This window comes from Aegilops tauschii, chromosome 6 (genome assembly GCF_002575655.3).
Source record: "Aegilops tauschii subsp. strangulata cultivar AL8/78 chromosome 6, Aet v6.0, whole genome shotgun sequence".
In the NCBI taxonomy this organism is placed as follows: Eukaryota; Viridiplantae; Streptophyta; class Magnoliopsida; order Poales; family Poaceae; genus Aegilops; species Aegilops tauschii.
Genome location: NC_053040.3, coordinates 15,613,450 through 15,629,019, shown reverse-complemented (window position 1 = coordinate 15,629,019; position 15,570 = coordinate 15,613,450). Strand labels below are relative to the sequence as shown.

Here is a 15,570-nt window from a genome sequence, read left to right as displayed (position 1 = left end):
TCTTGGTGCTGATTGATACGTCTCCAACGTATCTATAATTTTTGATTGTTCCATGCTATATTATATTCTGTTTTGGACATTAATGGGCTTTATTATACACTTTTATATTATTTTTGGGACTAACCTATTAACCGGAGGCCCAGCCCAGAATTGCTGTTTTTTTTGCCTATTTTAGAGTTTCGGAGAAAAATAATATCAAACAGAGTCCAAACGGAATGAAACCTTCGGGAACGTGATTTTTGGAACGAACGTGATCCAGAGGACTTGGACCCTACGTCAAGAAAGCAACCAGGAGGGCACGAGGTAGGGGGCGCGCCTACCCCCCTGGGCGCGCCCTCCACCCTCGTGGGGCCCATGTTGCTCCACCGACGTACTCTTCCTCCTATATATACCTACGTACCCCCAAACTACCAGATACGGAGCCAAAAACCTAATTCCACCGCCGCAACCTTCTGTACCCATGAGTTCCCATCTTGGGGCCTTTTCCGAAGCTCCGCCGGAGGGGGCATCGATCACGGAGGGCTTCTACATCAACACCATAGCCTCTCCGATGATGTGTGAGTAGTTTACCTCAGACCTTCGGGTCCATAGTTATTAGCTAGATGGCTTCTTCTCTCTCTTTGGATCTCAATACAAAGTTCTTCACGATTCTCGTGGAGATCTATTCGATGTAATCTTATTTTGCGGTGTGTTTGTTGAGACCAATGAATTGTGGGTTTATGATCAAGTTTATCTATGAACAATATTTGAATCTTCTCTGAATTCTTTTATGTATGATTGGTTATCTTTGCAAGTCTCTTCGAATTATCAGTTTGGTTTGGCCTGCTAGATTGATCTTTCTTGCAATGGGAGAAGTGCTTAGCTTTGGGTTCAATCTTGCGGTGTCCTTTCCCAGTGACAGTAGGGGCAGCAAGGCACGTATTGTATTGTTGCCATCAAGGATAACAAGATGGGGTTTATATCATATTGCATGAGTTTATCCCTCTACATCATGTCATCTTACTTAAAGCGTTACTCTGTTCTTTTGAACTTAATACTCTAGATGCATGATGGATAGCGGTCGATGTGTGGAGTAATAGTAGTAGATGCAGGCAGGAGTCGGTCTACTTGTCGCGGACGTGATGCCTATATACATGATCATACCTAGATATTCTCATAACTATGCTCAGTTCTGTCAATTGCTCAACAATAATTTGTTTACCCACCGTAATACTTATGCTCTCGAGAGAAGCCACTAGTGAAACCTATGGCCCCCGGGTCTATTTTCCATCATATTAATCTCCCGTCAACAAGTTATTTCTGGCGACGTTTATTTTGCTTTCTTTACTTTGCATCTTTATCATAAAAATACCAAAAATATTATCTTATCATATCTATCAGATCTCACTTTCGTAAGTGACCGTGAAGGGATTGACAACCCCTTTATTGCGTTGGTTGCGAGGATTTTATTTGTTTGTGTAGGTGCGAGGGACTCGTGCGTGGCCTCCTACTCGATTGATACCTTGGTTCTCAAAAACTGAGGGAAATACTTACGCTGCTTTACTGCATCACCCTTTCCTCTTCAAGGGAAAACCAACACAGTGCTCAAGAGGTAGCAAGAAGGATTTCTGGCGCCGTTGCCGGGGAGTCTACGCAAAAGTCAACATACCAAGTACCCATCACAAACTCTTATCTCCCGCATTACATTATTTGCCATTTGCCTCTCGTTTTCCTCTCCCCCACTTCACCCTTGCCGTTTTATTTGCCTTCTTCCTGTATGCCTTTTTGTTTGTGTTTCCACGTGCCTTCTATTTGCTTGCATCTTTGCTTGCTAAAAATCTATTGATATGGATCCACTTAAAGTGTTCTACTTGGATCATCTTCGATCCTTATTCGCTCGTGCTGAAATCCCAACTAGCCTAGTTGATGGGAAATCTTTAGATGAGCATGCTCATTTTGTGCGTCACCGTTTGTCTGAAAAAGGGAAACTCTTATGGAATCAAATAAACAAATTGTTGTGCTATGCTTGGAATCTTTGTGAAATTTGTGATATTACTTGTTGCTCTAAGAACCCTAAAAAACACCTCCCCTACCTATGTGAGTTTAATGAAAATGAAATCTTATCTTCTTATGCAAAGGGTGTTTATAGCTACTATGATATTGAACAAATTGAAGAATTTTTTGCTTTTAAGGGTTCTTTTGAAGTTGCTTCTTTGCTTGAAAAGTATGATACTACTCTTTACGAATCTGAAAATCTTGACATACTTGAATATTTCTATGAAAACTATGCTCATAATGTCTATGTCAAAGAATTTGTTGAAAGAATGACCGTTGCTTCTAAAGAAAATAATGATATGCACGAATCTATAGATAATTATGATTCTGATGATTTGATTGAAATATCCCTTGATGAACATGATGCTTGCTATCCTTGTGGCCATGATGCCAATATTTATGAAGATGAATTTGCTATAGTTCCTTACGTTAAACATGAGATCGTTGCTAATGGACCCATACTTGGTAGTTCCTTCGATGAAAAGCATGATTGCAATAATTTTACTATAAATTCTCTTAATGTCAATTGTGCTAATAATATGCAAAACCCTAAGCTTGGGGATGCTAATTTTGCTATGTCTACTACTTGTTGCCATGTTCATGATTGGGGTGATTCTTCTTTTGATCTTGAAAATTTATTTAAGCCCCATGATGAATATGAGATTGATAATAGTGTTTGCAATATTATTGAAAGTGGGTTTGGAAGAGTGTCAACTTTAGATCCCACATATTTACCTCTTATTTCTCTTACAAACCCGCCTCCGTAGGGGCTTCAAGCGAGCGCGTTTCGATGTCAACGAAGGTACGCCCAATTAGGGATTGAATTCTCTTATAATTCAATCCTTTCATTAAGATACGAGGGCTTCTTATTCCACAAGAACGAAAGCACCTTTTCATTCTTTCATATACTAGGGGTTTTTACTTGGAAAAGACAATGTTCCATACTAAAGGATTCGGGTCCATAACCACGAGTTCCAGTGCACTAGATCTTGTAGCACTTAGCAACGAAGCCCTATCCATTAGTATTCCACATAAGAAATCCATTCTAGAAAAAAATACAATTAGATTAGCTCTTCATAGACAAACTTGGGGTTTGCAGCCAAGGTAAGAGAATTACTGGAAAACTACAAACAAAAATAGTGAAAATAAGCTCGTTAGGAGCCCATCCAAAATCGTTGTAGACCCAACGAATTACTAGTTCCCAACCACGGGTGGAGTGAAATCCAACAAAAAAATCAGTAACTAAAAGAATAAAAAAAGCTTTTATTGAGTCATTTAAATTATAGAAGAATTCCTGAACCCAAGAATTCAAAATGACAAGTTCCTCTTTACCCAGAAAAAAGCCCCCACCTTCGGCAGGAGTTTCCCGAATACATGGGAGAAGAAGGTGGAGGTGAAAGAGAGAATTCACTCTCTTTTAGACGCGCTACTCTAGAGGAACGGGATAAGTTTGAGATGGCCGAATTAGAGAAGAAGTTCGTGACCTACGGGAGGCAGCAGTGGGGAATTTTTCGCAATGGGCGAAAGCCTGACGGAGCAATGCCGCGTGGAGGTGGAAGGCCTACGGGTCATCAACTTCTTTTCTCGGAGAAGAAACAATGATGGTATCTGAGGAATAAGCATCGACCCAAATAAGAATAGGATAGATATGTCAAAAGCAGGTCTGATTACACCTATTCCTAATCCTAAATAGAATGTAAGGACGTAGGGATTTTGAGAATATTCAATCTTATGAAATTTTTGATAAAAGTGGGTTTGGAGAGATCATGACTTTAGTTAATGTTAATCCCACTACTTCGGAAGAGTGTCAACTTTGCATGCATGTGGATCATGTAGAGAAAATTTTATGTGATAGCTATATTGTTGAATTTGCTTTTGATCCTACATGTAATTATTATGAGAGAGGAAAATATGGTTGTAGGAATTTTTATGTTACTAAATTACCTCTCGTCATGTTGAGATTGCTATCATCTCTTTCTTCTTCCTTGCATATGCTAATTTTTGCTTGCGATGATAATTTGTTTGCTTATAAAATGCCTATGCATAGGAAGTATGTTAGGCTTAGATGTGTTTGTCACGTGTTTTATGATGCTCTCTTTGCGCTTTAACTCTTGTCCTTCATGTGAGCATCATTAAAATTATCAATGCCTAGCTAGGGGCGTTAAACGATAGCGCTTGTTGGGAGGCAACCCAATTTTATTTTTAGTTTTTTGCTTTATTGCTTCTGTTTAGGAATAAATATTTGATCTAGCCTATGGTTAGATGTGTTTTTATGTTTTAATTAGTGTTTGTGCCAAGTTTAACCTATAGGATCTTCTTGGATGATAGTTATTTGATCTTGCTGAAAATTCCAGAAACTTTCTGTTCACGAAAACAATTGTTCAAAATCACCAGAACGTGATAAAATATTGATTCCAATTGCTGCTGATCAATAAACAAATTTTCTAGGTCGTCCCATTTTGGATGAATTTTTGGAGTTCCAGAAGTTTGTGTTAGTTACAGATTACTACAGACTGTTCTGTTTTTTACAGATTCTGTTTTTTGTGTGTTGTTTGCTTATTTTGATGAATCTATGGCTAGTGAAATAGTTTATAAACCATAGAGAAGTTGGAATACAGTAGGTTTAACACCAATATAAATAAAGAATGAATTCATTACAGTACCTTGAAGTGGTGTTTTGTTTTCTTTTGCTAACGAAGCTCACGAGATTTTCTGTTAATTTTTGTGTTGTGAAGTTTTCAAGTTTTTGGTGAAAGATTTGATGGATTATGGAACAAGGAGTGGCAAGAGCCTAAGCTTGGGGATGCCCATGGCACTCCAAGATAATCTAAGGACACCTAAAAGCCAAAGCTTGGGGATGCCCCGGAAGGCATCCCCTCTTTCGTCTACTTCCATCGATAACTTTACTTGAAACTATATTTTTATTCACCACATGATATGTGTTTTGCTTGGAGCGTCTTGTATTATTTGAGTCTTTATTTGTTAGTTCGCCACAATCATCTTTGTTGTACACACTTTTTGAGAGAGACACACATGATTCGGAAATTGTTAGAATACTCTATGTGCTTCACTTATATCTTTTGAGTTATATAGTTTTTGCTCTAGTGCTTCACTTATATCTTTTAGAGCATGGTGGTGGATTTGTTTTGTAGAAACTATTGTTCTCTCATGCTTCACTTAGATTATTTTGAGAGTCCTACAAAACAGCATGGTAATTTGCTTTAATTATAATAGGCCTTCAAGATTAGTATTTATTTCTTATGAGTGAGTTGAATACTATGAGAAGTTTGATACTTGATAATTGTTTTGAGATATGGAGATGGTAATATTATAGTCATGCTAGTTGAGTAGTTTTGAATTTGAGAAATACTTGTGTTAAAGTTTGTGATTCCCGTAGCATGCATGTATGGTGAACCGTTATGTGATGAAGTCGGAGCATGATTTATTTATTGATTGTCTTCCTTATGAGTGGCGGTCGGGGACGAGCGATGGTCTTTCCTACCAATCTATCCCCCTAGGAGCATGCGCGTAATACTTTGCTTTGATAACTTGTAGATTTTTGCAATAAGTATATGAGTTCTTTATGACTAATGTTGAGTCCATGGATTATACGCACTTTCTTTCTTCTACCATTGCTAGCTTCTCTAATATCGCACACTTTTCGCCGGTATACTAAGTGCATGCAGTACAAACCATCAATATGTGACACGTTAAATCAATTTAAATTACTCTACATTTAAATAGTATCATAAGTGCATGCAGTACAAACCATAAATACTTATCATCCCATTCCTGCGGCCGTATGCGTGTCGTACGCGTCACGCTTCTTAGCCTCAACTTCTGTCCAGTTAAGCATCAGTGGATATTCATGAGCCAGTGAATCGAATGTCTCTTCATCTAATGGCTGCACTTTCTCCCAAAACAAGTACTGCATAAACATGAAATATATTAGCAATTTAATTTTAAAAACTATAGTTGGAAATAAAAAAATATAACATAAATTTACTTGTATGAGGGCAAGGTTTCCCACCCGCCATGTAAATTTTGTAACATCTGATACAGTCTTTGTGATGCCATCGACGCGCGTTCCAGTTAAATGATTTGACGCTCTCCACATCCTCCACTAACTTGTAAAAAGCCCAGGCCCAGCCTGACGTGTGCTTCGGGCTCAAAACTCAGGCCCAGGCCGGCCCGTGAGCAAGACCGGGCCGGGTAACCCATGGTCAGGTATGATGAGAACTACAAACATCATAGTTTTTTTTCTTTCTGAGTGAACATACACAGTGAACACATAGGTAGGCCCATCAAAACCTCCGGTCCAATAGAGCCCACGCACCAGGCTTTCTCCTTCCTCACAGTGACGAGTTGCAGTCCATTCCATCCAAACAGAAAAAATCTCTGTCGCCGCCGGCGTCGCCGCCACCGCCGCCTGCGCCATGCTCCGGCTCCGAGAGTCCATCCTTTGCCATATTCTCTCTTCCCCCTCCAAAGCTGGATTCGCCCCACTCCGCTGTCTCCTCTCCGCCACCGCGTCGCCCCCCATTTCCCCAAATCCCAGTGGCTTCGCCGTGGAGGAGTACCTCGTCGACACCTGCGGCCTCACCCGTCCCCAAGCCCTCAAGGCCTCCAAGAAGCTCTCCCACCTCAACTCTCCCGCCAATCCCGACAATGTCCTCGCCTTCCTCTCCGGCCTCGGCCTCTCCGGCGCCGACGTCGCGGCCGTCGTCGCCAAAGACCCGTTCTTCCTCTGCGCCGGCGTGGAGAGAACCTTGGTCCCCGTCCTTGACGGCCTCACCGGCCTCGGCCTGTCTAGTCCTGAGATTGGCCGCCTCGTCTTGCTCGCCCACCACAACTTCCGCTGCAGATCCATCGTCTCCAAGATGCAGTACTATCTGCCCCTCTTCGGCTCCTGCCACAACTTCCTCCGGGTGCTCCAGCGCTCGTCCTACCTTCTCTCGTCGGACCTCGACAAGGTGGTCAGGCCCAATGTTGTGTTCCTGAGGGAGTGCGGGCTAGGTGATTGTGATATTGCCAAGCTGTGTGTCCGTGTGTCGAGGATGCTCACCACCAACCCGGAGAGGGTCCGGGGGATGGTGGCATGTGCTGAAAGATTAGGCATGCCCCGTGGGTCTGGGATGCTTAGGCAAGCGCTGCAGGCTGTTGCGTTTCTCAATGAGGAGAAGATCGCCGACAAAGTGGACTACTTGAAGAACACGTTCAGGTGGTCTGCTGCTGAGGTAGTCATTGCTTTGTCTAAGGCTCCGATGCTTCTGAAGATTTCTAAGGACATGCTACAACGCAAATCCGAGTTCCTGTTATCTGAGGTGGGGTTGGAACCAGTGTACATTGCTCATCGATCAGTAATTCTCTGTCTTAGCCTGGAGGGGCGGGTCAGGCCCCGGTACTATGTTCTAAAGTTCCTCAAGGAAAATGGATTGGTAGATCGCGACCTGAGCTTCCATACTGCAGTCAATAGGCCCGAGAAGTATTTCATGGAGAAGCTCATATCCCCTCACAAGGAAGCTGCACCACACCTCGCTGAAGACTATGCAACCGCTTGCAAAGGAGAGATGCCAACTAATTTGAGATTTACATGAACAAAGAAGGGCTATGGAAATTGGTTACTGCGTATGGCATAACAAAGTCCAACCTCTTGTTTTGGTGTTCTTTGCCTAACATGATGTTTTGGTTGTTTTCTATAGTACGTCTTGTTACATGCCAGTTAATCATTGCTAAATGCTAACTCCCTATCCCTATGAAGCTGATAATTTAATTCCCAAAACCTGCTATGTTGATGTTGTCACTCCTTACTCCTTAGAGAAGATCTCTGTAAAAGAGAAGTTCATGGATATATTTGTGTTTCCGACTTCCATTGAATATCATGGAAATTGGATGTGTGGGTGGACTAATTTTATGATGAAACCAACATTCAGGAAACCAGAAAGCAAAAGAGTAATGTTGTGTCTATTTCCACTGAAACATATCAGTATGATCTGCTTTCATGCGAAAATTTATCTATCATGCATGTTCAATTTCCATTTCATTGTTTTTTAGGTTCCATTGTATGCCAATTAGTACTAACTTTGTTTAATATTCAGGTTAGACTCAGAAATAAATTTCTCATCTGCCTTTTGATATCTTTACACTTTTTCAAAGGAATTTTTTGTCTATTCAGTGACTGCATTTGTGAAGCCATTGTTCAAAATACCACATTTATATGTTTTGCCATCAAAACTAGCCAATGTGAAGTCGCAATGCCAAAAAAATTAGCGAAATTTGTTGCTTTGAGCTGAGGTAAAGGTCGTCACACAGCAATGAGAACTTCCACCCATTACCCATTCTGACATAAAAAGTGGCAAATTGTTGTGTTTAGTGATGTAATTATGTGTTCTAGCTGTGTTTAATGAGTAACAGGGGTAACAATCCCTGCTACTGTTACCATGCCATTATATACAAACGTTTTCCCTGTTTGGAAACATGAAAGATCACAGCCATTTAGATCTGAAAAAGAAGAAAAAATTGCAGAAATTAGTTGTATTGTGTAAAAGCTGGGAATGGCAACTGCAGCTGATTATTGACAAGACGAGAAATAGTATATATTCAGTGACAACAGTATATTATTTATGAATTATTAGAAGTTACATTGTTATTCCTATGCGATGCAGCGCCTATCCGGGAACTGGGCGTCGACCTGTTGCCAAGTGGCATGCGCCCACTTTGCGCCAGCCCGGCACCCGCGTCCGACCCTTGGGCTCCGCAGGGGTGTGTACGTTGTTTCTTCTAAATAAATAATGTGTTGGTCTAGTTCAGGAAGTGCCTATCCGCATGGTGACTCCAACTCGCTTTCTTGGCCATCGGATACAGTGTGGGTCTGCAGAGCATCAGCATATCTGGGCTGTTGTTATTTTTTTCCTGCTTAGTGACTTGAACTGAGGTACATTAACTTTCTTTTCTTGAACTTCATGATCAAAATAGAGAAGAACTTGACAGACGCAATAGGGGGGAAATGAAACACATAGGCAAAATGTGCATGCTTGTGTTGATCTCTGCTTTACATTTGTATGGAGATGAATGGATTGGATGTTAGGTTCAGATATGATGGATATATCTAAGCCCATTGCCACTAGGAAAAAATGACCCTGCTGTTCAGATTGATCAACTTTTCTAAAGAGTTTTACTTGAGCAAAATTAATGATTAAGATAGCTTGATATCTTTGACTCGGATTAGACTTATGTTTACTCAAGTAAAAGAAAAACGAACCTAATTTAGTCCAATAATGTAATTTTTCTGCTGCACTGAAGCCTAATATGGTGACGCTGAATTACCATAAGTAAGCATGAGTATGTTTTCCTTACTTTGAAGCGATGGACGCTGCAAGTGGTTTGAGGTTTCTAATGTTCAGTTCTGTCTATTAAACATTCATTTTTGACTGAAGAAGTGGGTGTGTTGATTGATGTGGCAGGTCAAATATGTATATATATGATTAAGGCGAGTGGTGTGTTTCTCAGGTTTACATTGCAATGACCACTGTTCCAATGAACACGAACTGAACTTATAATTATACACTAGGCCCGCATGATCCAGTTTTATATAAATTCAGTTTGGTGTTTTGGCTACAGTAGGCCCTCTTTCTACCTGGTGGATTTATTGTTGTGTTAGTTAGACATCCATCTATTTTAGTCTGATATCAATTTGCTTCTTCTGGACATTGGTTGATTTCGTTAGTGAAATTCTGCACTTGATTCCCTTTTTCGCATTGCTTCATGTCATTAATTAATTTCATGCCTTGCAGTTGGCTGTCCATAGCTGCAGAATTGCAGAGAGTTCCATCCAAGAGTTTGCAAACTACTAGAAACAATATCATGTGGAAAATTTATATTTTTATGGTTATGTTTTGCCTCTGTTCTATGTTCTGTTTTCTGCTTGTCATCTTGTTTACAGATTCTTTGTAAGTGCTTCCTTGTATTGGCGTTCTTGTGCTTTGGTTGTCTGATTGCTGCTCTTTATGATCTGGTGTTATTGCCCCTGGTATTTTCTGTTGTTTCCATACGGGTTAATTGGGAGTACATATGCAAAGAAAAATACTGTTTTCATTGCTGCCACGGTGAAGTTACTGATGGACAATTTCATTGGATCAGTGACCTGATTGCTTTTGTTTAGATTCTAGCCTCCTTGCGTAGTAGAGCGTAACAGCTATTTAGACAATGCTATTGATTTTTCTTCTCCTTCTTTGAGATGGATACTGCCTGAATCCTTTTAGGACAATGGATGATGTTGCTATGTTTAGTGCCTACCTTAAAATCATACACATACTGTTGCGAGTTTTTCTTGTGATATCAGTTGTTGTCTGTATCTTTTTAGTGTCTATTTTCAAATCGAAATCGAGATTGTTACCTGGTCATAAGCAGCCTGCAGATACTAACCCCCATCTTTTTCTCTGCTTGAGAAGCAAAGATGAAATTATTTTGAAATTCGGATTAGTTGAATTGGGAGCTATGTACCAGTTAGATTTAATCAACAATGTGTTCCAGTTGTGTAATCATCTCCGGTGCCTTTTTAAAATTTCCGAATCCATGTCTTTCACCGTTGTGGTGAGCATCGGGCCTCACCGGCAACTTAAGTTTTGCGTATTATCTATGGTGTTCTGTTCTGATATATAGGCGAGGAGTAGTAGGCAACGTGGCGATGGAGCTTTTGGCTGGAAGTTTGGTTGCTGCTCTGGTAGCAATCCTGAAATCGACAGAAATTTTATACTTCGTGGTCCATGCATTGCTGTTCTGATTTCTATCATATGCTTTCCCATTATGGCAGAAGCTACAGTACTACGTAGATTTCAAAACTTGAAACCAGAAATTCTGCGATGTATGCGCTGAAATGTTTTAAAGCTGTATTTTTAATGTTCTATGATAAATGCGACGTTCTGCTGCCGAGGCAATAAAAGCAACGCCTTCAGTATAGTAGTAGCATTTTCACCAGCTGCGCAGCCTGGAAACATTTTACAGCATCAAAACAATGACGCCGACGCACTTCCAATCAGTCAGTACGTGCGTCAAAATTAAACACGTCCAAAAGTATACATGCACGCATACATCGACCCAGACGAGGCATGCATAGGGAAGGTTTACTAGGACGAAACATTTCCAAACTCTGTTGTCTGCGTTAATTGCGCTGACAGAAATATTCGTTGAAAAAATAAAACTGAAGATGCATCAGTTCGACTTACAGTGCTCGAGAAAACAAAATAATTAAGTTACAGACAAGAGGCGGATCGATCGAATGGATGGGTGCAGTCTTGTGGCACCCTAAGGCAGACTCGATTAAGTTACAGACAGAGGAATGTAATGACAGAGGGTTGCCTTGGGTGCAGTCTTGCGGCAGCCTTGAAGGCAGACTCGATTTCAGCCCGTACACCTTGCGGCACCCTTGAAATCAGAGTCGGCTTCTGCGGGTACCTCGTGAACACTTCGATTTTCTGGAGGCAGGGCAGGCACTCCAAGCCTCTCCAATCTTTCCTGAATCCTAGGGTGAGTTTTTGTAGCTTGGACATAGCTCCTGCCTCGAAGCTCAGGTACGGATTGACATCTTCCTTAGACTGAAACAAAAAGTGCTCCAGAACTGGGAACAACCCCATGCCAACCACAACTTTGTCTTGCGAGACATCTGACACATAGAGCCTGACATAGACGAGGGAGGGGAGCTCACCAAGAACACGAACCTCATCACTCGACAGGTGCAACACGTTCAGATCGAGCATCTGGAGGCAACATAGTTCACCGATCCATGTGGGAACTCTTCTGAAATCCCAATGTGGCAGATAGAGTACCTCGAGACGATGAGGAGGATCATGTAATGAGTCCAGCTGGCTCATAGTGTCGCTCCATCCACGCACCCACTTGAGCTTAAGGATCTTGAGTTCTTGGAGCATTCCGATGGAGGAGACCAAAGCATCCTCTTGTTCCAACGTCAAGCAATTGTTTTTGTTCGTGTCTAAGTACAATTCCTTCAGATTGGTCAGCTCACCAAGGCCTTTGATATCCTCCAGCAAACTCTTCGACATGTCCCGACAATGCAGGGTGCGGAGTGATTTCATCTTCATGATACCTTCAGGCAACGCTATATCTCTTGGAAGCATCAAATGAAACAAGTTGGCCAAACAACTTATGTCTGAAGGAAAGCTTTGCGTCCGCTCGCAATATACCACAAGAGTTTGCAAATGCACAAGCCCTTGAATTTTTGTCGGGAACACTATGACTGCTGATGAGGCCGAGACATTTAAATATCTTAGTAAAAACAAATGGCCGATTGCAGTGAGGTCAACTGTGGTTTCCAAAAGCAAAGGGAATTCAAAGGCAAGCACCCGTAGATACTTAAACTGTGAAAGGGGAGGAGTGTATTGGGATTCTCCAAACCATGCATATGATCGAACTTGTGTCATGCTAGTAGCAAGGGTCTCCGATGTTGGACCACCTACACCTGATTGGAGGGATAATCGACGAACCTTGTACTTCCAACTGTGCAATCTTGCCATGTCTTCATAGTTATATGCTACACTGATAAAGTTATCTTCCATACTCTTGCTTAGGATCAAATCAAGCATCACATCGTGCACTCTGCAAGAAAATACCTCCCCATAAGATGTTCTTCCGGGCTGAATCATACTTCTATTGAGAAGCTCATTGAAATAACTTTTTGCAACATCATCCAGATCCGCTCTATGCGAACTACAAACAAAACCTTCGGCCATCCATTGCCGAACTAGCTCATCCCTCGGAATCTCACGGTCTTCCGGGTACATGCCAAGATACAAAAAACATGGCCGAAGATAAATAGGAAGATGCATGTAGCTAAGGTTCAGTATACCCCTCATCTCTTCCAAGGTGGGTTTTGTGGCAGAATTGGCACCAAGAGAATTCTTTATGCTCTCCCATTCACTCAACGGTCTTGCTTCGTGGCTAGCTAATAGGCTAGCTATTGTGATAATTGCAAGTGGCAATCCGCCACACTTCTTGATAATTTGAGTTGAAATTTCTTTATACTGTGGTTGGCAGACATTTTCGGGCCCAAATACTTTATTAAAAAGTAATCTTCTTGAGTCTTGCTCTTCGAGTCGCTTCATTCTGTAAATGCAGGCACGGTTACTGTAACACACGCCAATAGCTATGTCTTCCATTCGTGTGGTTACTATTACTCTGCTTCCATCACCATTTTCCGGAAAGGCACAACTAATACTATTCCATGCTGATTGATCCCACAAGTCATCGACTACAATGAAGTACCTGTTAAAAAAATTCACGAGGTATTCATACATTATATCAGCTTATGGTTAAAAGGTACTCCCTCCGTTCCTTGATATAAGGTGTATAGTTTTTTGAGAAAAAACCCCGAAATATAAGATGTATTGCATTGCACACTCATTTGGATAACGTTTTTAGGGATTTGATTACATTTACTTATACCTGGCAATCTCCTCTATTTTCTCATGTCAATTATTCAGGTGTAATCTCGCTCAAAACTTATGAATTTTTCCCTCCACGTGCGTTCTTTAATTTCGGTGCCAAAAACTATACACCCTATATTTAGGAACGGAAGGAATACATAGGAAAGAATCAAAACTAAAATGAAGGAAACTAAGGATAGTGAGAAATGATGACATGTGTGTTTCAACATTTAAGGGGGGAAAAGAAATGCCGTAGGAAACTAGGGATTTAAATAGAAGGAAATCTCAGATTCAACCCTAAATTTTGTTGTCACACAATTATTAAGAACTCGCCCATGCAAGCATTAGTGAGTATAGAAGAAAAAATACCTCTTATGTTTGAGGTGCTCTCTAAGGCGATCAATAATACCTTGCAACTCGCAAGCACTAGAGGTATCCCCCATCCCAAGCTCTTTTTATAGGCCACTGAGAAGGATTTTCACATCTGGCCTTTGGGAGACTGAGAAAAATGCTTTGCAATTAAACTGTCCTCCAACCTTATCATACACTTGTTTGGCAAGCGTGGTTTTACCCAAACCTCCAAACCCTACGATGGAAACCACTTTGAGTTTCTTCTGGGAATCCATCAGCAAACTGACAAGCTCTTCTCTCGGTCCATCAATACCAACAAGGCATGTTGCCTCCTTATAGAGCGCCGAAATTCGAGGATCCACAACCACGATTTTGTTACTCGAACTGATGCAATCATCAATCTTGCACCTCTGACGCCGAGCATTTGCTTCCACCGCGAGAACCTTGAGGTCCTCTATGCGGCTGGCGATCTGATGACGCCTCCCCAACCTTCTAAGTCGTTGAGCCATCTTCCTGGCGAAGCCTTTCTTTGCACCGGCACCTTCAATGTCATGAATGAAGTCATCGATGCAGTTCTCCATATCATAGGACATCTCCCTGATGTGGTCCCTCCAGTCCTTAGCCGAGGGATCGAGCTTGTCCATGAGCTCCATCTTGTCAAGGAGAGCTTTCATGGCGCTGAGCTCGTCCTTGAGGAAGGAGGCCTGCTTCCTGACCCCCGTGAGCTTCTTGTACTCCTCGCCGAGCAGCTGGCTGAGCTTGCCGAGGAGCGGGTTCATCACCCCCATCGTCGCACTTGTTGCCATCCTTGATGGAGCTTAAGCCCCCTTCTTCCGACTCGCCAGCGACTCGAGGCGGCGGTGCCTTTGTTGCAGAGAAGCTGAGTAGAAGGAGAATGGAAGTATGGAACTGTGAGTATGTGACGAGGCGGTGGACTGAGGACGGGGTGGATGGTCGATCAGATGAGGGAGGGACTCAGAATAGAACTGGTCACGATAATGCAAACGGTTGTGTGGAGGGGCTCAGTCATCTCATCTGTATGGTCGAGCGAAGAATCTTCCGCGTTGGAATATCTCGTTGACGCGAGCTGGTGAGCCATGGAAAATCTATCTTGCTGGCAGGCAAGGCGACAAGCAGCACGTTGCATCAAGTGAGAAAAACTGGAGCCGCGGAAAGTGATACGTTGCCTACCTCTTGCTAGACCTGTGGATGTAAGTGTTGTGACGTAGTAATAATCAGTTGATTTATTATAGAGCACATCCATCAGTTCGCAAGTTGGGAAATGATACATCGATGGGCACTCGAGATTTTTCTTAGAGCATCTCTGCTAGACCCCGTATAAGTGGTCAAACCTTTATAATTTATGCGTTTTACAGTTTTGATAAAAAAAGTGTCTAGAACAAAAACCGTAAAAATGGTCCCAACCCGTAAATTTTTTAAGGGCCACCGAAAATGCATATCCGAAACCCTTATGATTGGAGGTTGGAAGGCCGAGCCGAGGGGCCCCTGTATACCGGTCAAACCTCGTTAGACCAAACACGCCGCCGCGGAGTTTGCCAGAATCCGCCCTAAACTCGCCGGAATTCATCACCGCACACCGAAAAAGGCCGCTAGACGCCACCATTGATTGCCGCCGGTTCAAATTGGATGAGCTCGACATCGCCATGGCCTCCCATGACCTCAGCCTGGCCGCCGGAATCCTCCCGGCGCGGCAGGCAAAGGGCTACGGCTCGGTCGGCGAGGCTGG

General features: G+C 42.2%; 2 protein-coding genes across 2 annotated transcripts; one reads left to right on the top strand and one right to left on the bottom strand.

The window, feature by feature from the left end:
• The first annotated feature begins 6,410 nt into the window (after positions 1-6,410).
• Positions 6,411-7,984, top strand: LOC109765027 (transcription termination factor MTEF18, mitochondrial-like). Its single transcript, XM_020323819.3, has one exon. The coding sequence runs from the start codon at positions 6,471-6,473 to the stop codon at positions 7,629-7,631; it is 1,161 nt and encodes a 386-aa protein (XP_020179408.1). The 5' UTR covers positions 6,411-6,470; the 3' UTR covers positions 7,632-7,984.
• A 3,176-nt stretch (positions 7,985-11,160) lies between these two features.
• Positions 11,161-14,834, bottom strand: LOC109765000 (disease resistance protein RGA5). Its single transcript, XM_020323795.4, is given in 2 exon segments — positions 11,161-13,311; positions 13,842-14,834. Coding segments are annotated over 2 exon segments (2,742 nt in total). The 5' UTR covers positions 14,630-14,834; the 3' UTR covers positions 11,161-11,357.
• Between the last annotated feature and the right edge of the window lie 736 nt (positions 14,835-15,570).